The sequence below is a fragment of the Chinchilla lanigera genome, unplaced genomic scaffold (assembly GCF_000276665.1).
Source record: "Chinchilla lanigera isolate Chin_1 unplaced genomic scaffold, ChiLan1.0 scaffold00023, whole genome shotgun sequence".
Classification (NCBI taxonomy): Eukaryota; Metazoa; Chordata; class Mammalia; order Rodentia; family Chinchillidae; genus Chinchilla; species Chinchilla lanigera.
This window is the reverse complement of record NW_004955424.1, coordinates 11,532,568-11,553,675: the sequence shown is the minus strand read 5'-3', so window position 1 is coordinate 11,553,675 and position 21,108 is coordinate 11,532,568. Positions and strand designations below refer to the sequence as shown.

Here is a 21,108-nt window from a genome sequence, read left to right as displayed (position 1 = left end):
TGGCCTGTGTGAAAGAAGATGGCCAACAACTGGAAGGGTTTCAGAAGATGATGCCATCTACTCTTTCAGAAGCTGAACCACTGAGCACTGTGGTGCAGTGATCACAGGCTTACATGCTATCACTGAAATGCCCAGGGTCAAATCTCTGCACGGATCCTGGGTAGCAGTATGACCCTGGGCAGATAGATCACTTTCCTTCTTCATGTCAGTTTGCAGCCCAGCAAAGTGGCACAGACTTGTAATCCCAGCAACTGGGAGCCTAGGGCAGGAGCATAGCCATGAGTTTGAGGCCAGCCTGAACTACATAGTGAGAGCCTGTCTCAAAAAGACCAAATAAATAACTAAATGAAGTGGGGGGAAAAAGCTGAATCAGTTAAGAGATCATTGTATTTGTCTGGGCAGGAGATGGAGGTGACCAGGACCAAGTCAGTGGGGAGAGAGATAGATAAAATTGACAACTATTTTGGGTAGAGAGTATGGACATCTAGTGAAAATCTGGGTGTGGAGGCCTGTGAGCCCGGCAGCCTGGGGGTATAGCCTTGAGGGAGAGGTAGCAGAGAAAACAATGCAACAAAACACTAGGAAAGGACAGGACATTCTCTGTGGTGGGTCAAGCAACAAAAGCAGGCAGAAAGAAAGGTTGCAGCTGGCTATAAAGGGGCCTGAGCACCTCCATCCACAGAATTTGGATTAAAACTTGGGGGGGTATTTTGCACAAATGCAATTTCACTGTAATACTGTGGGGAACATAGCAGCAAGCCCCTTTGTTAAGCATATTAAAATATATAATAACGTTCACACATAGTTTCACTTTTTGTTTTGTTTTGTTTTTTGAGACAGTCTACCTGTACAGTTCAAGTTGGCTCTGAACTCACTATGTAGTCCATGCTGGCCTCAAAGTTGCAGTGATCATCCTGCCTCAGCCTCCTAAGTCCTCAGATTAAGGTGTACCACCATGCCCAGCACACATAGTTTCACTCTTAAGAGTTAACGTTTGGGCCAGGTTGGTGGTGCACACCTGCAATCCAAGCAGTTGGGAGGCTGAAGCAGAAGAATCACTATGAGTTCAAGGCCAGCCAGGGCTACGTAGTGAGTTCAAAGCCATCCTGCACTACATAGTGAGACCCTGTGTCAAAAAAACCAACCAACCAACCAACCAAACAAACAAACAAGCAAACAACAAAGTTAATGCTTTGAGAAAAGAGAATTTCCAAAACTTTGCTGCAAGGTAAGGTCAGGCTTCTTGAAAATAGGGCCTAGCCAGTCATAGTGCAACATGCCTGTAATCTTAGCACTTGGAAGGCTGAGGTAGGAGGATTTCTGCAAGTTCAAGGGCAGTCTGAACTACAGAGTGACACTCTGCCTCTAAAAGTAAGTACATGGAAAGCAGTATCTTTCTGTTTTCCTTTCTTTCTTCACAGTCACAGTTGCAAGCCCAGGTGGTCCTAAGATGCCTCCTCACCACTGCATGCTGAAAACTGAACTGGTTCTTGGAATCACTTCGCTTTGTCATGTAACCTTTGGGCCATGCTCTGACTCATACAGTCTTTTCAAATCTGCTATCATGAGAATTATCAGTAGCATATTCCTTTTCTCATTCTTTTCTTTTGTTCACTGTATATTTGCCTTACCCCAAGCCCCTTGAGAACAAAAATATTACTTTAAAAAATTTGAAATAACTTCAGACATATAGAAATGTGGCAGGAAAGATCCAAAAAAAATACTGATATATTCTTCTTCCAGCTTTCCCACAGTTACTATCTTGCATTTGCCATTTTTTTGACAGGCCTTCTTTATGTACACATGTTGTTATACACTGACTTGTGTTATTCCCAAAATTCACTGTTGGAACCCTAACCTTACAGCGATTGCATTTAAAGTCAGGGCCTTAAAACAATAAAGTTAAAATAAAGCCATCAGGGTGAGCTCTAATACAATCTGATTTATAAGCAGAGGAGATTACAACATACAGACACAGACATAGACATGCACACACACACACACACACACACACACACACACACACACACACAGAGGGGTGTGCACAGGGATGCAGGCACCCAGAGAAAAGCCTATAGCACAGCAAGCAAGCATCCAACTTCAAGCGAAGAACAGGGTTCTCAGCAGAAACCCACCCTATCAACATCTTGATCTTGTAGCTCTAGCCTCTGGAACTGTGAGAAAATAGATTTCTGTTGTTTAAGCCATTTAGTGTGTGGTATTTTGTTATTGTATCCCTAGCAAACAATTACATCCATATCCCTCCCTTTTTTTATGGACCATTTGAAAGTCAGGTGCAGGCATTATGTCTCTTTATCTCTAAAACCAAATAGTGTAAGTCTTCTTAATTCAACAATATGATTAGCTAAGTAGCTGAATAGGAAAAATAACATCAACATAATGTTAGTAACTAATTACAGACTTTATTCATATATTGCCAATTTTCCCACAATGCCATTTTATAGCAAAAGAGAAAAACAAAAAGTATACATATACGGATGTGGGGTGGAGTCCGGAATCACATATTACATCCATTTGTCATACTAAACTCCTTTAATCTAGAACAGCTCTTTATTCTTTGTTTTTTTTTATCATCTTGACATTTTCAAAGAGTACAAATGATTTATCTCATAGAATACTTCTCAGTTTGAGCCTGTCTGATATTTCCTCATGATTAGACTAAGATCTTCTAGGATATTATGAAATTTCAGGAGTAGGTTTTCCCCCTGGACAATGCTACATGTCAGCTCTGTGATCTCTCTTGTCAATGTGAAAACAAGAAATTAGCAACGCATTTTAGGATACCAGTTGATTTAAGAATATTGCTTCATTAAATCACTTAGTTTTTGTTACCAAGTATTTTATTAGAGCGATACCTTGAAACTACGCAAGAGAGCTGTCAGATAAAACACGAGAAGCCAAGAATTTGAATTCCAGATAAATAATAAATATGTTTTAAAGTATGACCTCCCAAAACTATTCATCAAAAATTCTAATTAAATTGGGAATCTTGTATTTTTATTTGCTAGAGCCGGCAAATCCATATGTAAATATCTTTTTTGTTTTTTGTCCAACTTTCACCCAATTGTTTTCATATCCATTGAAGATTTCAAAAATTAATTTTTTACTCTGATTTTGCCAAATGGTGATTTTCTAACTCGAGCTACATTTTTTCGTTGGTATTCTATCTACCTGTCTATCCACACCTTTAGGGCGCCTTTCCACTGCCTGGCACATAGTAGGCGCTCAGACATTTGTTTAATGAATGAATGAACTTGGACTGCTGTCGCCCGGCTTCCGTGATACCAAGTACGTCAGACAGGGGCTTGACTGCCTCAGCCAATCAGAACTTGCAGCCGAGGCCTTCGGGCCTTCCAGCCTCGAGGCTGGCTCTTCTTGCTCCAATCGCAAGCAGCGCTCTATCGGACTTCGCTTACGTTTAATGAGGACAACCGATTGGCTTTCTCAGCTCCGGCAGGGCCGACGGACAGCTAGGTGGACCAATGGATGCCGGTGGCAGGTGGGGTCTGCCACTCCGCGGCGGTATAACTCCGCTGCCCGCGCGCGCGTTTGTCTCAGGGCTCCGGCACCGGCGCGGCGATGGCTGCAAGCTCTCTCCTGTCCACTTTGGCCGCTCGGCTGCTGAGGCCGACGCACAGCTGCTATCTTCGCCGTCGCCCTTTCCATCTCTCCACAGCTCGGTAAGTGGGTCTGGAAGCTGAGCAGAGCCGAAAGCCCGGGTAACGGAGGACGAGGGCCTCCCGGGCTGGCGAGGGGCGCCGGGGGACGCGCTTCCGCAGCATCTCCCCGGCGGCGGTGGCCCGGAGAGAGGTGTGGCGGGACGACGCGTGTCGCCGAGTGCGGCCGCAGCCGGCCACGCGGAGCGAAGACTCAGCGCGGCTCCGGGGCGCGCTCATTTGCGTGAGAAAACGGGAAGGCTACGGGCCAGAGCCTGCGGGCCGCCCCACCTATGATGCCGGGTCCTGGGGAAAGCGGCAGACCCTTGGGCGGGCTCCGGAGGGATTCCGGGGGAGCAGCCTTCGGCGAGCCATCCTTTGCCGGGACCCTAGCGGCGGCCCGAGTCGGTGCAGTCTGATGAAATCTCCGCGCCGGCTTGCTCGCGGGTACCGCACTTCCCTCCACCTCCCGAGGTGGGTGTGGCTCGTCCTGCGTTCGGGGCTGCTCCTTCCCCTCCGGGGAATGAAATTAAAGTGGTCCCTGGGTAATTCCCAGGCTGGGTAATTTGAGGTGATAAATATCCCGAGGTTGCCGGAGACTGGAGGGAGGGAGAGAGTGAGGAGCATTGTTTCGTGAATAGTCACGGTTTTACAAGATGAGTTCTGGAGATGGGTAACGGTGATGGTTGCACAACATTATGAATGCATTTAATATCATGCTGTATACTTAAAAGTGGTCACGATGGTACATTTCATATTAGGTCTGTTTTACCACAATTAAAAAAAAAAAATAGTGAAAACGTAAATACCAGGGAGGAAGACAGGGAAAGCCCTATTTGGATTTCTTTAGAAAAGTAGTTTGATTTTTCATGATCTTTCTAGACTTCAAACTTTCATTCCTAAACCTAGGTTGAAGAGGCTTGGAGGCAGAGGGTGGCTAGGATCTCCCCACCACATGTGCACCCTCTTTGCTGTCAACCTTTAGAGGCTTTGCATTGCAAGGTCCCCCGCTGGGCTGTTTAGCTCTTTAGTGGAACCCTGTCTCAAAAACAAAAAGGGATGGGTATGTTGCTCAGGCCGTGGGTTCAAGTCCCAGTAAACTCGCACCAGCCCCACCACCGAGGACATTTCCAAGGCATGGCTTGTTGAAGCAGAGTGTGGGTTTCAGAACGTGTGTTAGTGAGTTTCAGAAGGGCCACTTGCGACTTGGGACAGCCAAGGCTTTCCTAGGTCCGGCCCTGGCCTACCTTTGCAGCTTTGTCTTTCCTTCCATATGTTGTTCCCTTAGCCCTAGGAGTGCTGGCTGCATGTGCCTGTGGACCAGGCTTTTATAGACTTTTCTGATTGAAAAGATATTTATGAAGAGCCTCTAATTCATGACCTAAAAAACTAGACCAGTTCGTTTATATGTAGATGTTCTTTCACTTATCTTTCTGAACGTACAGGTAGACTCCACGTCTCTGAAGGTAATCCACATTGTCTGTGCTGAGCGCGTGGTGCTGTATTTACAGTGCCCCTGCCTTGCTGTTGCAGGGTTTCAGGAACACAAGCCTTATAGTTGCTGTAGCCTAGGAGACAGGCGAATAGGGGGAAATGGACTTTGGAGGCAGATGCTTACGTTCTTATTTCTGTCGTCTTTAGTTTCCTCTTCTGTATAGCAGAGTTATTATAGTAGCCCAAAGTAAGGGAGAGTACTGTATGTAAAAGTCTTGGTAAAAGACCTACTGTTTAATAGATGTTAGTTCCATTCTCCTTTGGGTCTTTTTTCACCCATTACTGGTTAAATTAATTAGTAGATAACACAGCTCTTCCCAAAACAAGTTGATTGTGAGGTGTAAAATGCCCTGATGTTAGTTTTTAATGGAAAATTACTAAACTTTTGGGTTTAGAGAAATTTGAAGTTCTGCTGACTTGGAGTTTAGTTTCAAATTTTACTGGAACAGACCTCTTGACTTCTTTTTAGTCTGTTGATTTATTATTTTAGTGGAAAGTTTTCTAAATACATCTATAAAAGCATCTAAATTCCTAAATGAGTCTTAGAGTTATAATTTTTGGATTTCCCATGGGACTGAGCTGAGTTTCCCAGTTCCCTATTTATTTTGGGGTAGCACTGACTTTATTTGCTATTTGGCAAAAGAGATGATAGGAAGTTAGTGGGTTTCAACTTCGGTAAAGTTGTGGGAAGCAGAGGAGGGATAAAATCCAGTTATATCATGAAAAATCTTCATTACATTGTAATTCTGTTTTTAGCTTGTGTTACTCTTTGACTTTTTAAAAAGCAAATTGGCATAACATCCAGAACCTGCCTTTGGAAGCAAAGATTGGAACTTGGAACACTGACTTCTCTCAGAACCCTGTGTTCTCGACTTTAGTATTATAAATTTTAATCCAAGTGGGCTGCTACCGTTTTCTCTGAGTTTACTGCTTTCAAAAGAAACTTTTTAATGAAGTGCAAGCTAAGTTCTCACTGAGTGTGTGTTGATTACTTATGATTGTATGTAAGTATATCCATTATATATTAAGCATATATGTATAAATAACCAAGAGAAGAATGAGAAATTAACTTTATGGAGCATGTTTACCTGGCACTTTATATCGTTACTTTATTCAGTACAAATGACTTTCTTAAGCCTTTGTTTAAGCAGTCTTTTACCCTGTAGTATTCTGGAGTTGGGAATGTATTTTGGTCGAAGGTGGCTACTCCAGGTACTAATAGAGATCAGGAATATTACCACGGGTGTTTGTGAGTCAGCAAAACTCTTTTAATGAAGTCCTCTTCAATGCTAGTTGCAAAATGGATTTGTAAATATTGACATTTTCATTTCTGTAGTGGACCTTAAGTGTACATTAAATGCTAGTATATATTTTGTGCCTTGATAGTATCACTATATAAAATGTGCATAAAAGTAGTTTGCTAAAAATCAGAAGATCTTAATATCTCACAAGGTACATTATAGATTAATATAAACTTTAAGTGCAGATTTTTTTTGTTTTGTTTTTTGGTTTTTGTTTTTCTCCAGTACTGGGATTCAAACTCACAACCTTGCGCTTGCCGGGCAGGCTGAGCTAAATCCCCAGCCCCATAGATACAGATTTTTTGATGATGTTTAAGGCATTGAGACTTGGTTTAAAGTAGTATTTTGATCATAGTGGAAGAAAAAGCAGGCACTGAAAACTTAAAGGTTAAAACTTTGAAATTCCATTTTAAGTAGAGATGATGTTGAGAATTAATCTTGTGCAATCATAGGCAGTGTCTAGTACTGATGTGGTCTCTGAGAACTGAACCTGTGCTCTAAGGGAAATGGACATTCCATTGGTTTTGAAGTTGGAGCAGTGCTCATAAGACAGAGGCCTAAAGGGAAAAATAAGTTTTTACACGACTTTTTGTCTGAGGGCAGATTTTTTTCTATAATGACACTTTGCTGCAAGGACATGTATGGAAACAAGAACTAGTAATCTTCACATTTTTGTCTCCATAAGCCCCAGAAACTGCTTCTTAACCAGTTCTCTTTGGAAGGAGACAGTTTTGCAAAGCCAGGGACAGAGTTGTGGGAACTGGAGGTTCCTAGATCCTGGGTTTTTTTGCTGCCCCACTCCCAACAGCAGTCCTCTGACCCTTTGCCCTAATCATCTCTCTATGTGACTGCTGTTCTCCCATCTCTGTTTCTTCCTGGTTCTTTCCTCTGCTGCTCTCATCAACAGATCCTCTGTGGCTCCAGCTTGAAGCACCCCCAGGAGGATCTCTTACCAGTCCATTTACCTCCATGGCCCCTGAGGGGCTAAGCTTTTGCACTAGCTGGACCCCTGGCCAGCTGGGGAATTGTCCTTGGCACAGGTGCAGGCTGTTGGTCTGTGAACTATGGGTGGACTGTGGGGTCCTGGGGTAGAGAGCACTGCCACCTGGGAGGAGGACCCTCCCCTCTTACCAGGATAGTCTTCCTCACAAGGGCTGTTCGCAGCAGTAGGCATTTTTAGGTTTGACCTAAAAACGTAGTATTCATTGCTCTAACTACATGACATAACTTATATGTAGTCAGATTTATAACCAACTGTAGATGGAAATTAAGGGGAAATTCCATCTATACTGAACATGCAGACTTATTTTTCCTTGTCATTTTTTTCATAACACTGCTTAACAGGTATTTACCTGGATTTGTATTATATTAGGTATTATAAGTAATTTGGAGATGATTTAAAGTATGGAGGAGCTGTGCATCTTATATGCACTACTACATCTTATATGAGGGGGTCTGAGCATCTGTAGGTGAGGAGGGGATTCTGCAACTCATGCCCCATAGAAAGTGAGGACAACTGTATTTAAAGCACCATGAAAATAAAAAACCAGTGGACTAACGGGGAAACAATTTGCAACATGACTGGGTAAAACACAAACTACAAGTGGCACGTAAGTTTTCAGAAAACACTTTAAACCCCATAATGTTAAAGGGTCAAAGAAATGTAGATTGAAACATGGAAAACCTTTGGCAACGATCAGAAGGCACCAACATACCACTAAGACCCTAGACTAATATAACACCCCCAGGGCAGACGTGGTACACACCTCTAATTCCAGCACTATGGGACCTGAGGCAGGAGGATCGAAAGTTCAAACCTAGCTTGGGCAAATCAGTGACTTAGCGAGATCCTGTCTCTAAATAAATACATACATAAATAAACAAATAAATACATAGATAAAAGGGCCAGGGCTATATCTCAGTGCAAAGGCCCTGGTTCAATCCCCGTTACTGAAAATCAATCTGTCAATCAATCTGTCCCTGAGTTGCCCCTCAGATTAGGCACTATGTATTTTTATCTAAACTTTAAATTTTTTGGTGTTTAATAACAACTCTGTAGTTTGAGCTTTATTTTTTACAGAAATCCAAGCTATTTGGTTTTGTGACTGTTGCCTTCTGCAGAAATGAAGCTGTAGTCATTTCTGGAAGGAAACTGGCCCAGCAGATCAAACAGGAGGTGCGGCAGGAGGTGGAAGAGTGGGTGGCCGCAGGCAACAAGCGGCCACACCTAAGCGTGGTACTGGTTGGCGAGAATCCTGCAAGTCACTCGTATGTTCTCAACAAAACCAGGGCGGCTGCAGATGTGGGTAAGCGTCACCATCGGCCCCCCACCACTGTTCACTTGAGGTTAGCCTGACGCCAACTCCACTGTAATTTCTGACTTATTTTTCTGATTAGAAAACTCTAGCAGAGAGGGCTAATGTGACTGAACTGTGTCCAAGTCTCTGTCATGAGGACATTAGAGCCTGTCTGCTGGGGAAGCTTACAGAATAGGGGAGGAAGACGCTGGATGGCTTCCTGGGTGTCATCTGGAATATAAGCTAAATTCTGTTCTGAGCCTTAACATTTCACAGCTGACCTTGAACACATGGGCTTTCCTTGAGTAATACTGAGAGTCTCTGACTTGGGTGTTTGCATTGTAAAGCAGTAAAGGGCTGGGCAGAAGATTGAGCTAGGATGTTAGGGGACCTCAGTGATGTGGTTAAACGGTCATAGATTGGAAGGAAATGACTGACTTCTGGGAAATCACTTTCGATTTCATCACTGATTGTTTCCAAAGCTAATCATACATACAGTTAGAAGTGGTTTGGTCGGGTGTGGGTGAGGGGAGGTTCGTAGGTCTGGTTGCAAAGTGTCATGTGACTGCAGTCTAGATGTGCCCCTGCCCACTTGTGTGGCTCAGTGGTCTGGGCACCAGTGCACCTCGCTTCTGCTGTGGCTGCTCAGAGTTCCTTGCCCCTGAGCACTTGGTTTATTCTATTCTTGATCACTGAGAACTGGCGCCTCCTGTCCTTGGAGCTGAAAACCTCTAGAAACCTCTGGAACATAGAAATGATGACCGTTTTTTAAAAAAAAAAAACATTGAGAGTTAGTGTGATGCAGTGGAAAGAACAGGAACTTTGGAACGAGAAAGATTGTGTCACCGACTGGCTTTGTAATCTGTCTGAGCCTTACTTTCCTCGTTTGTAAAACAAGGTTAATAAGGACTATGTAGAGGGGGCTGGGGATTTAGCTCAGCGGCAAAAAGCGCCTGCCTGGCAAGCGCAAGGTCGTGAGTTCAGTTCCTGGTACCGGAGAAAAACCAAAAAAAAAAAAAAAAATAAGGACTATGTAGAATAATGAATGGAAAGTGTTGAGCTTGTCTCCTATATTTTATTTGTGAAGTTAGTTTTTCAGGTTCCTTGTAGGCAGGTCAGGTTTTCAGCTACCAGAGTGGGGACAGTGATTACAATCTGCAGCAGTGTTCATTCAGTACCTCCATATTTTTTTATAATAGGAATCAACAGCGAGACCATTGTGAAACCAGCTTCAATTTCAGAGGAAGAGCTGTTGAATTTGATCAATAAGCTCAATAATGATGAAAATGTAGATGGCCTCCTTGTTCAGCTGCCTCTCCCAGGTGAGTGTTGGTCTTCACCAGTTACACTGATTCCTGAGCAGTGGGGGGACCTGGCTACTTTCTACACCTGACCCTTCCTTTAGCAGGGTTTGCTGAAAGGCAAGGCAAACTCAAAAGCTTGAATATTTTGTTAGAAATGGGACAGGCTTACTCAGAATACCTGTTGACCCCTAGTTTGATATTGAGATCTGGATACAAAGGACAGTGGAGAGCAGCTGTGGAAGAAGAGGACATTGGCTTTGATATTGGCATTGGGCTTTGCTTAATGTGAGTTCATTCTGTGCAGATGAAGAAGTACATCAGGGAGGCAAGTCTGGAAGGGGAGTACATTTGCATCACAAACCACATGAGCTGGAGTCATGTGCCTCTAACTGGGTAACTAACAGTGATTAAGGCCACTGCTCTAATTTCTTTTTCAGAGCATATTGATGAGAGGAGGATCTGCAATGCTGTTTCTCCAGACAAGGACGTTGATGGCTTTCATGTAATTAATGTGGGGCGAATGTGTTTGGACCAGTATTCCATGTTGCCAGCTACCCCATGGGGTGTATGGGAAATAATTAAGCGAACTGGTAGGTATAGCCCAGAACTGTGTCTGTGTTCATTATTACAAAGGCAGTACAAGTCGAGCATCCCTGAGGAGCTTTGAGCCTTGTTGATGTTTGGATTAGGGATGCTTTACTGGTAAAGTCTATACACATATCCCCAAATCTGAAACTGTCTGAAATCTGAAACACTTCTGGTCCCAAATATTTCAAGTAAGGAATATTCAATCTATGTTCACAAGTTGTAAAAATTGCTACAGTACTGAAAAGTGGAACCCCACCCCACTGAGGTCATCTGACTTCTTTTAGCATTCATTATAAGAGTGACACTGCTTTTTAAAATGCAAACGTGCATGTGCTCGTGTGTGTGTGTGTGTGTGTGTGTGTGTGTGTGTGTGTGTACATATATATATTTTGCTTGTTTGTTTGTTTTTTCCATAGGCATTCCCACCCTAGGAAAGAATGTGGTGGTGGCTGGAAGGTCAAAAAATGTTGGAATGCCCATTGCAATGTTACTGCACACAGACGGGGCGCACGAACGTCCTGGAGGTAAGGAAACTGCTTTCAGAACAATGTCTTCTCCCCGTGTGGAGGAAGTGTATCACGGTGACTTTGCGATATGTTTATTGGTTGTGATTCCATTTAAGTTACTCAGAGAGTAACCTTTGTACAGCAGCTGTACTCATCATCAAAGCATTTACTGTTCATTTGCTATAGAAATAGCCTCAGAAATAAATTTGAGTTTTGAGTAAAGCATGAATTGAGGCTAAGAAGCAGTTCTTATTTGAAGTGAGTATCCTGTTCTGTGTCATTTGGTGGAAAAAGATGGAGGCTGCTGTAAAGGGTTGACTTGATGCTGCAGTTAACATGCCACTTTCTGTTACTGTGATCTGCCTAAGAAAAAGTCTTTTTTTTTTTTTTTTGTCTTTTCTTCCGGTACCGGGAACCGAACTCACGACCTTGCGCTTGCCTGGCAGGCGCTTTGCCGCTGAGTTAAATCCCCAGCCCCGAAAAAGTCTTATAAATCACTTATTACATATCGTTTTTTAAATTTTTATTTTTACTAGGACATGCATGCAGGACAAAATGATTACATTCATCATGGAGAGTTGGTACATGCACATACCACATAATTATTTTAATAATGCCTTTATATGGTTATATCAGAAGAGCAAAACTATTTTCAGGTATCTTGTGGCACACTTGAAGAAAATGAGTGTTTCTAGTGATACTTAGCTTTAAAAAGGTATAAAATTTTTTTTTGAGAATGGTCTTGCTGTGTAGTTCAGACCGGCCTTACAATCACTGTGTTGCTCAGGCCGGCCTTGAACTTACAGCAATCCTCCTGCCTTAGCTTCCCGAGCGTTGGGATTAAAAAAGTTAAAATTCTTGGCAGGCTATGAAATAGGAAGAGGAATATGATAAGAAATAAATTTAATTATATATAACTTCAAAGGATGCAGGCAGACGCAATGGGTAAAAGCTATCTTGAATATTAACTTAAAAAATGAATGACAGTTAACTGTCCAGAAAATATGGCATGAGCAGTAAATCAATTATTTTTCAGAGATGTTGGGTTTCTATAATAGTTGAGAACTAATCCCAGCTTAAACAAGGGTTGGGGATGTGATTCCATTTAAGTTATTTGCTTTGATTCAGAACTAAAACATGTATTTATTTCTTTCTGCATAGGCGATGCCACTGTTACAATATCACATCGCTACACTCCTAAAGAACAACTGAAGAAGCACACAATTCTTGCAGATATTGTAGTATCTGCCGCAGGTAAGAACTCAGGGAGGGGAGTGGAAAGACTTCAGTTCAGAAGAGTGAGCTTGTACCTCTTCAGTGCCATTCCGTTCATTTCGCCCCTAGTAACAATTCTTTGAGCTATCTGTAATGCGCATAAACGTGTGGGAATACTGCTTGTGACATTCCGTTATAGACTACATAGGTGCAGGTTATTCCTAACACCTCAAAATACTTCCATTTGCCACATGAAATTTAAATGGTTTCTTGGTTAATATTTTTCATAGGTTTTTTTTGTTTTGTTTTGTTTTGTTTTTTAGTACTGGGGATTAAACCCAGAGCCTTGGTACTGAGCTACATCCCCAACCCTTGTTTAATCTTTTAAATCAGGCTATCTTTAAATTACTAAATTGCCAAGGGTGGGCTCAAGCTTGAGATCCTCCTGCCTCACCCTTCCAGTTTGCTGGGATTACAGGCATGTGCCATCACTTTCACCTATATAGGTTTTTATAAAACATGGTAATTAGTTATTTCAGGAAATTGAAAGACAACAATCTGACCAGTGGATATTTTGTTTTGTATTTTTGAGGTAGGCTTAGGCTGATCTTGAATTCAGTATAGCCCAGGCTGGCCTCCAACTCACCATGATTCTCCTGTCTCAGCCTCCTGAGTGCTAGGATTACAGGCATGCATCACCATACCTGGCTTTTTTTTTGTACTAGAGATTGAACCTGGGGATTTCACCCTGAGCTACATCCCCAGCCTTTGCTTTTGTTTTCGAGACAGAGTCTTGCTAAATTACTCAGGTCAGCTTTACCTTGCTGTCCTGCCTCCGCTTCACAGAGTGCTGGGATTATAAGCATGTCACCACATGCAGCTGGAAGCTTCTTTTTGGTACTAAATTGGTCATTCCTGTCTCCATTGCCAGGTATTCCGAATCTGATCACAGCAGATATGATCAAGGAGGGAGCAGCAGTCATCGATGTAGGAATAAACAGAATTCAAGATCCTATCACGTCTAAGCCCAAGTTGGTTGGAGATGTGGATTTTGAAGGTATATGGTGTAATTGTTTAAAAATATATATTAGTAAATACTATGTTGAGCAGACATTTAGGACAGATCTCCTTTCAGTAAGATATTTATCTAAATTTTGCACTGATAATCATACATCTAGCTTTCTGTCTCTTAAAGCACTCAGACCCAAATCTAGCTATCCAAGTATTTTCCTCTTAGGATCAGGCTAAGGGCAAGGGATATAGCTCAGTGGCACAGTGCCTGCCTGGCAAGTGCGAGGTCCTGAGTTTGATTACCGATACCACCCACCCCCCCAAAAAAATCAGGTTAAATAAAAATGTTAGTTTTCCTTTCTAGAAATTACTTTGCTTGGTGCTTTGGGCAAACTATACTTACAATATTTTAAATATGTGTGTATAGAGATAATGCTTACTATATTAGTGTTATACCTCCTATGTAAGGAAATTATGGCTGGTAAACTGTTAGGTTATTAGATATATATTAAACAACTGCATATTATAGGTGTATTTTATTAGTGTGTTCAAAAACTTTTACTCTCGAGTTATATAGATGTGTTTTTTAATTGAGTTTGAGGTTAACAAAGATGCTCATTTATTGCTTTTTCTTTGCATGGTTCTTTTTTAACACGCTAAAGTACATATATGTGCATGTCCTTTGCCATAACTGAAGCAGACTATCTTGTTTCTATGCAGAAGTCAAGAAGAAAGCCAGTTACATCACTCCAGTCCCTGGGGGCGTCGGTCCCATGACAGTGGCCATGCTAATGAAGAATACAGTTATTGCTGCAAAAAAAGTGCTGAGGTCCGAAGAGCGGGAAGTGCTGAAGTCTAAAGAGCTTGGAGTAGCCACCAATTAACTGTCTGTCTGCCGTGCCATGAACAGTACTTCAAGCCAGCCAGGAAGCAAAGCAGGCCAATAGAAATGCAAGACTTTTATTTATTCTGCTGAAATGGTTTTAAATATGCTTCGTATTTATTGAACGCTTAAGTGGGTGGTTGTGTGTGCACATGGCTTTTCGGGATTCACCAGGAGCACTCCGGGCTCATGCTGGGTCATGTGATCCAGCAGAGAGAAGCCATTAACTTACTGATTAACATGGGAGACACTGTCACATTGAGAATGGATGCATAACTTCATCAAGCCACTTAAGTTAAAAATTTGCCTTTTCTAGAATTGCATTTCCCAAGTGCTATTCCAATAAGAGTTGATACTCATTTTAGGTTCTGAGCCTTATGAGATCAGCTGGTCAAACCAAAGGAAAAATGTTGCTAGAGAAAACCAGGAAAAAGGTGAAAAGGAAGAAATGGTGGTAATTACGTAGAGGAAGAAAACTAACTTCTGTACATACTGATTGGTAACCAAGTTTATCTGAAAAGAACGGAATTGGCTGAGGAAAAAGGAAAAACTACATGTTACTGGTTGTCTTTTTGTGGCTTAGTCATTGGGGAAATGTTCAGGGTCGTTCCATTTGCTGCTGCTCCCATTTTGTGTATGTTACCTTTCAGTGAGTTCTCCCCATTTTAGTTTTCTAGGATTGAAAGGCTTGTTTTGTAAATTATTTGTGTGTATTGTCGTATTTGGCTTTTGCTACATCCTTAAACTTCATTGTTTAGTTTTTGTATTGTTAGGGGTGTCTGTGTGGTTTCTTCGGCATACCTGGAAACCTATTTTTGAAAAACAAAACTTGGGCTTGATAATCATTAGGGCAGCTTGTATAATAAGTGTGCAACTTATTTTTCCACCAAAGAATTGTCAGCAGCTGCCTGCTTTTTTCTTTTCGTGTACCCTGTTGGCTTTCCTGAAAGATTTTTAAGAGCGTGAGTTAATATTGAATTTAATTAGACTTTCTGATAAAGGGTTGTTTTTTGGTTTTGTTTTTTAAATAAAACATATCTGTCTGGTGTGAAATGAGTTTCTGAAATGCTGTGTCTTCCTGTTATCTTTCTTATCACCTAATTTTTCCTTGTTGGGTATAATCTAGTTATTATTAGACATTTGGTAACACCCAACCTATAACCTTAAACACATTGGTTTACAGAGCTATGGTGAAACCAGGCTGGTCCTTTCGTATCCCAATACGAAGTGCCAAGCTAGGAACTTAATCTCTTAAGATTTCTTTAAGTGATTCTGAGTATTTTTTAAACCATGCATTCAATTTACAAATTGCTGCAAGGTATCCACAAAGGATTTTCCCCTTGCCAAGTTCTCAACACATATACTACAATCAATATATGCAAGATGTGATCAAAATATAGGAAGTTCATTAAAATGTATTACAGTGAAAGACACATTGGCATTAACTGTCCCCCAGTACCTCCCCCCATTTTGAATGCACTTTTCCCATTGTTCCTGTCACTTTCTGAAGCAGTTCTGGAAGGACTTTTCTGTGTGTCTTTATAAAGTGTAGTCAAAATATGGTGAATGCTGCTGCCATAGCCAACAGAAAGGCAGGCCTGTAAAAACATGATGATGTGTCCTCATTCGCCTTATTCACTGGATCTGGCACCATGCAACTTCTGGCTCTTAAAGTCAAAATGACCATAAATGGAAACATTTTGACTCTTATCAGCACATCCAGGCAGCCACAGCAGTACAACAAAAAGAGGACTTCCAGAACTGCTTCAGAAAGTAGCAAGAATGATGGGATATCTGTGTTTGGTGTGTGTGTGTGTGTGTAAGGGGGGTATTTTTGAGGGGAGTTAATGGCGGTGTGTCTTTTACGTAATAAATTTTTAAAAATTTAAACATTTTTTTCAGTAATGCTTTGTATATCTCTCCTGTGTGTATATATGCTCACGAGTGTTTATGAGTTTGCTCTGACGGGTTGGAAGGTGTTTCTTGTGCATATCTTGAGGCTGGGATAGGTCCTTATGTATTCTCAACCAAAGCTGTGTATCTGGGCTTCGTACAGAAAGAAATAGCTTCTGCTCTTGGCAGCTTGAGGCAGAAACAAACAAACAAAAACCATCGGGAGGTTGACCTGTTCCTTCCTTGTACCTCTGCCAGCTGGCTTTACTCTTCGGGAAGTCAAGTCTGCTGGACGTTTTTATGAGGTACAGCTCATGTCTATATGCCACACCGGCTCACCTAACCTACGTTATGAAACAAAAAGATGAGTGGACAATTAATTTTTATTGAATTATAGTTACATTAAACATGGAAAAAATTACTGGCTTACTGCATGGAGAAGTAACAATATGTCACCCTGGTAACAGCCACTGAAATTAAAATGCTTGTGTATATACAAAATATAAATGATATATCAGTTAAAAATTACACAGATCAATTTACAACAACAAAAAACTAACATTGCAGTTTTCCAGTCTAATTAACCCAAGCACATTTACTCCTGAATCCACATAACATTTCTACAATCTGGACAAAGTCCTATTCCAAGTCAGCCAGGCTTTAAAACAAATGTTCAGGGGAGATTGTTAGCTTTCCCTACATTAGTGCAGGGGAAGATAAAGAATGTATACTTAAATTTGAGAAGTTTTGGATTAGTGAACATGAAGTGATTCTGCTATTGGGAGTGACAGAGGCTTAGAGCTTTACCTCTTGGCAATAACCCTTGGAACAGAGCTCTGAGATTAAATTTCATGAACTCTTGAGAACGTTTTATGGACCAGGTACTGTTAGGCTCTAAAGATTACAGAGGCAATTACCTGTTCTTATATCCGAGGTATTAATGATCTAGTGTCATTTGTCTTTTTTTTAAAAAATGAAACAGTGTATCATTATCTTGAGTAAATATAGTGACTAAGCAATGTGATTTACTCAAGATTCAAATCCACAGTTTCAGAGAAAGGAAATATTAGATGTTTTGTGGCTATTGGGCAATAACAGGTGTTACATAAACATAGTTTGGTCTAACTAAATGTGGATTGAAAATAATGTCTAATCTTTCATGGGGAGAGGGTTTGCTTCATGAATAGCTGGTTTGAATCTACCCAGATTGCTTCCAATCATTACTTTAAAGTACTACTGTGATTAACATTGCAAAGTTACAATCTTCTACAATGTCAGCTGCCTAACGTGTCATGTTCATGTGAATGGAGGTTTAACTTTGGGTATCAGTCACTGGAAACCTGCAGGAAGGACCTACCCAAATGCAAGGAGAAATTTGATTCCAGGTGTGAAAAATCTGATATAAATTGAAAGGGTCATTTTGTTTATCTAACATGTAGATTGAGATTTGACTTTAATAAGGATGATTTTATTTTCAAAACATTCCCTCAGACTTTTAGGACTAGCTTTTCATTCTGGAATAACTTCAGTCCCATTTCTAGTGAAGGCCCCATAATGTAGATGGTTCAGACTTAGCAGAATGAGGTGAAAAGAAGAGATGGAACCTTCTCAGCCTTTCTTAATATGCAAATTTGCAAAACATATTTCAACATTGGTCTATTGATATGAGTTTGGTTTTGTGTTTTTGAGACAGAGTGTCATTATACAGCTCAGCCTGGCCTCAACACCCCAAGTGCTGGGACTGCAGGTGTGTGCCACCACACCTGGCTGTGGGAGTGTTTTGAGTTCTCTCAAACCATCTTGACTTGTATTTAAAAATTTTAAATGATATTTGTTTTAAGTATAAATTAACTATTGCCCATGTATGTTAGTTAAGATTTTGGCAAATACACGCTTTTGCATTTCAAAAGAAATGTAATTTCTAGCTGGACTGCATTTGAAAATAAGGTATGACATTTAGCTTTCTGTATTTTATAATAACTACAAAGGGAAGGGGAGAGCTTTGCATCTAAGGAACACTTTTCACTGAAAGGTCTCCAGTTTTCTATTAGCCAAAAGGACCTGCCCCATTTGGTAAGTAAGGACACAGGCACGGAGAAGTTAAGGGTGAGCCAGACTCAAACTGACCGTATCAGGCCTCACCCTGTCCCCAGTCTGGGGGAAGCCGCGTCATCCTAGAGGGTGGTCTCCCCGTCGGCCTCTCTGGCGTACTCATCCACATCTGTGAAGTCGTAGTCAGACTCCATCTCTATCTTCACCTGTGGCACCATGAAGATGGGGTTCCGTGAGTAGTTGAAAGCAGGTGAGGCTGGACAGGAGATTTTGAAGTGCAGGGTGATGCTGAACAAGAGAAGAGTGGGACAGAAGAATGATTAGTTTTTGCAGTGTTTTAACCACAATGCCCAGAGCAGGACTCTATTGCAAGTAGTTCTGCCTTGCTTATGAACTCTTAATGCGTCACAGGAAGAAAGTGTCTGATCAGACGGGCTTTGGCCAGTCATTGAACTGGTCTGGCTGTGTCTCAGCCTATTTTTGAATCACTGCCAAAGCAACTTGCTAAATCACAAATGAGGTTGTTGTTCAAAGGACGGAACCCAAGCTCCTTAGCATAGCAAGGAGGACTTCTCTGCTTGAATTCCTGCCTACACCCCTCGGTTGATGCCCATCCACCCCTGTATTTGCGTTTCAGGGCTGTCCTCCCTATCTAAAATATGCTTTCCTCCTTAGCTCTGCCCATTCTGTCCATCTGGCAGGATCCTACTGATCTGTTCTAGATTCTCCGGAGACGGTGACTCCCTCCCTTACATCACTGACCTTTCTCTACTGTGTGCCTGTTATTGTTCTTGTACCCAGCGCTCCGTGTCTGTGTTTACATGTCCTTCTACATCTCCAGGGATCAAGCTCAGGTCTGGAAGGTCCTGGATGCATAATCTTTGTTAAACTAGATCATGTTGCTGAGGCATTTTGTTCACTGAGGCGAAATTCTGCTACTTAGTGATCGTTACTTCTATCTAGTATTTTCATAGATTTGGTAAAATATCCATGTAGTTGGGTAGTATCATTTCTAGTTACCAAATTTCCTGCATTTCTGATCTTGTCCTAGGGCTGTGTGTAAGTTAACAGGATTTTGGAAATGCTGTGTTCTGGTCCAAATTCTCTCTCCACTGCCTGAAACTAGGGCCATGAGAGATCTGATATAATGTAGGTTATTTTTTAAATAAAAATAAATTAAATAGACAAAGTATTTTTCTCCTAATGGGTATTTATATAAAGATCAGCGGCATTAAGGCCATAAGAACCCTGGCTGGAGATGTGGGAGGAGAAGGAACATAATTCAACTTGTGACACTTCTAGGCTTGGGTATCCTTGGGCCTGCAGCTCAGGGAGGGTTCAACTGGTGATAAGTTTACTCACTCTGGCATTGTAACAGCAGGAGATCATAAATTCAGGAGAACCTGAAAAACTCTTGGGTGAATGCCATCTAAGTCTGAAGATTTATGTCACTAGTCTCGGGGTAGCCTGTGCTCCTATGAATTTGGATCTAGGACCAAGTGACTTCTGTTTATTCTAGGGCACACAGTGAGGTGTGGGACTGCCCCCACCAGCTTCCGCAGTGATAAGAGACCAGGAATTTCTTACTTCTGAATTCCTAACTTTTGAGTCCCTTTGTGTACTCAACTAGTACCATTTTTTTTCATGGGTGGCTTCTCATCAAGAACATCAGTACGTCACATTATTGGCCTGAAGGCTCCTGGCACCTGGGACCTGAATCCTTCTTACCCCACATAATCTTTGGTTTTTAGTCAGTTTTCCTTAATAACCTTTCTGGCCATTGATAATTAACTCTATGGTGATTGTATTCCATGAAGTATTAGAGTACTTGGTGTGTTGATCCTCAGTATGCATTTTTCCTGGCTTTCACCAATATATACTTAAGTTATGTGGTTTTCTTCTATGTTGTTTTCTCTTTTAAATAGTTGCTTTCAACGTTCTTTGTAATATTTTGCAATAATTTCCTTTTCTAACGTTGAATGCCTTTGTGTGTGGTAACTACATTGTTGATGTCAGTGAGGAGGAGACTTATTTGTCACTCGGCTCTACTAATCAGACTGGCCAGCCTTGGTCTCCCAGTGGTGGGGTAAGAAGGCTTTCTACTGAGATATCAGCTAGCCTGGAAATGCCAGTGCTGGTCATTGCTTAGTCACGAATGTAAAATCCAACAAGTCCACCTAACAGCCTTTACCTTCGATCCAGTTCTGAGCCACTGAAAGCTGCATCAGAATGAGTAACTCCAACTGGAAGATCTTTTTCCTGGTGGGAAAATTAAAATATCAGAGCTGAAACAGGTCTGAGTAGTATCCTGGAGATCATCCTAGTTCTCCAGTATCTCCCCCACCATCTCTTGTCTTTTCTGTTCTATTCTCTAACCCTTTAGCAACACTAAGAGGAAGGAATGCTGGGGCCTTCAGAGCAGAGTGGCTTCTGGCTCAAAGCTTGACACAAAGGGCGCTTGGCTGGGTTGGGAGTGAGCGAGGTACGAGGAGGCAGGGAATGAAAGAATGAAGGAAGAGACTAGAGGGAGTTGGGCACGAGAAGGAGGAACTTGAAAAGATCATGATGCTCTAGGATAGAGGGTGGTGACAGGAAGTCCTCAGGGGCGCTTGATGGTACTGGTGGGATCTCCTGGTGACCCATCTCTAATCTCTGTCTTTGAGGGCAATAGAAAGTCCTGTTGCAGTAACATCCGGGTCTGGACTTGTGCTGGAATTTTTTTTTTGAAGATTCCCAGGACAGACTGTGGTGCTGGTGACAGGCTCATCCACAAGCTGGGAGGTATTAGAGCAGCCACAGACTCTCACGAGTCGTAAGCAATGCCTGACTCCTCCAGGCAGCTCCCTTTCCACATATGCAGAGGGCTTGTGAGTCACACAGACCAGAC

At 41.8% G+C, this 21,108-nt stretch overlaps 2 protein-coding genes across 6 annotated transcripts in view; one reads left to right on the top strand and one right to left on the bottom strand.

Annotated features, from left to right (window-relative positions):
* Nucleotides 1-3,556: 3,556 nt before the first annotated feature.
* Nucleotides 3,557-15,332, top strand: Mthfd2 (methylenetetrahydrofolate dehydrogenase (NADP+ dependent) 2, methenyltetrahydrofolate cyclohydrolase). Its single transcript, XM_005385524.2, has 8 exons — nt 3,557-3,701; nt 8,594-8,778; nt 9,969-10,091; nt 10,511-10,663; nt 11,078-11,185; nt 12,329-12,421; nt 13,314-13,439; nt 14,114-15,332. Exons 1-8 carry the CDS (start codon nt 3,601-3,603, stop codon nt 14,275-14,277), a joined length of 1,053 nt encoding a protein of 350 aa, XP_005385581.1. The 5' UTR covers nt 3,557-3,600; the 3' UTR covers nt 14,278-15,332.
* A 1,202-nt stretch (nt 15,333-16,534) lies between these two features.
* Slc4a5 (solute carrier family 4 (sodium bicarbonate cotransporter), member 5) overlaps nt 16,535-21,108 on the bottom strand; it is a 111,122-nt gene continuing 106,548 nt past the window's right edge. For all 5 annotated transcript variants that reach the window (XM_005385521.2, XM_005385522.2, XM_005385520.2 and 2 more), the window contains 2 exons: nt 20,413-20,480; nt 16,535-18,509 (listed from right to left, as the gene is read on the bottom strand). In XM_005385521.2, coding sequence (XP_005385578.1) covers nt 18,344-18,509; nt 20,413-20,480 — 234 coding nt within the window. In that variant the 3' untranslated portion in view covers nt 16,535-18,343. The remainder of the gene's footprint in view (nt 18,510-20,412; nt 20,481-21,108) is intronic.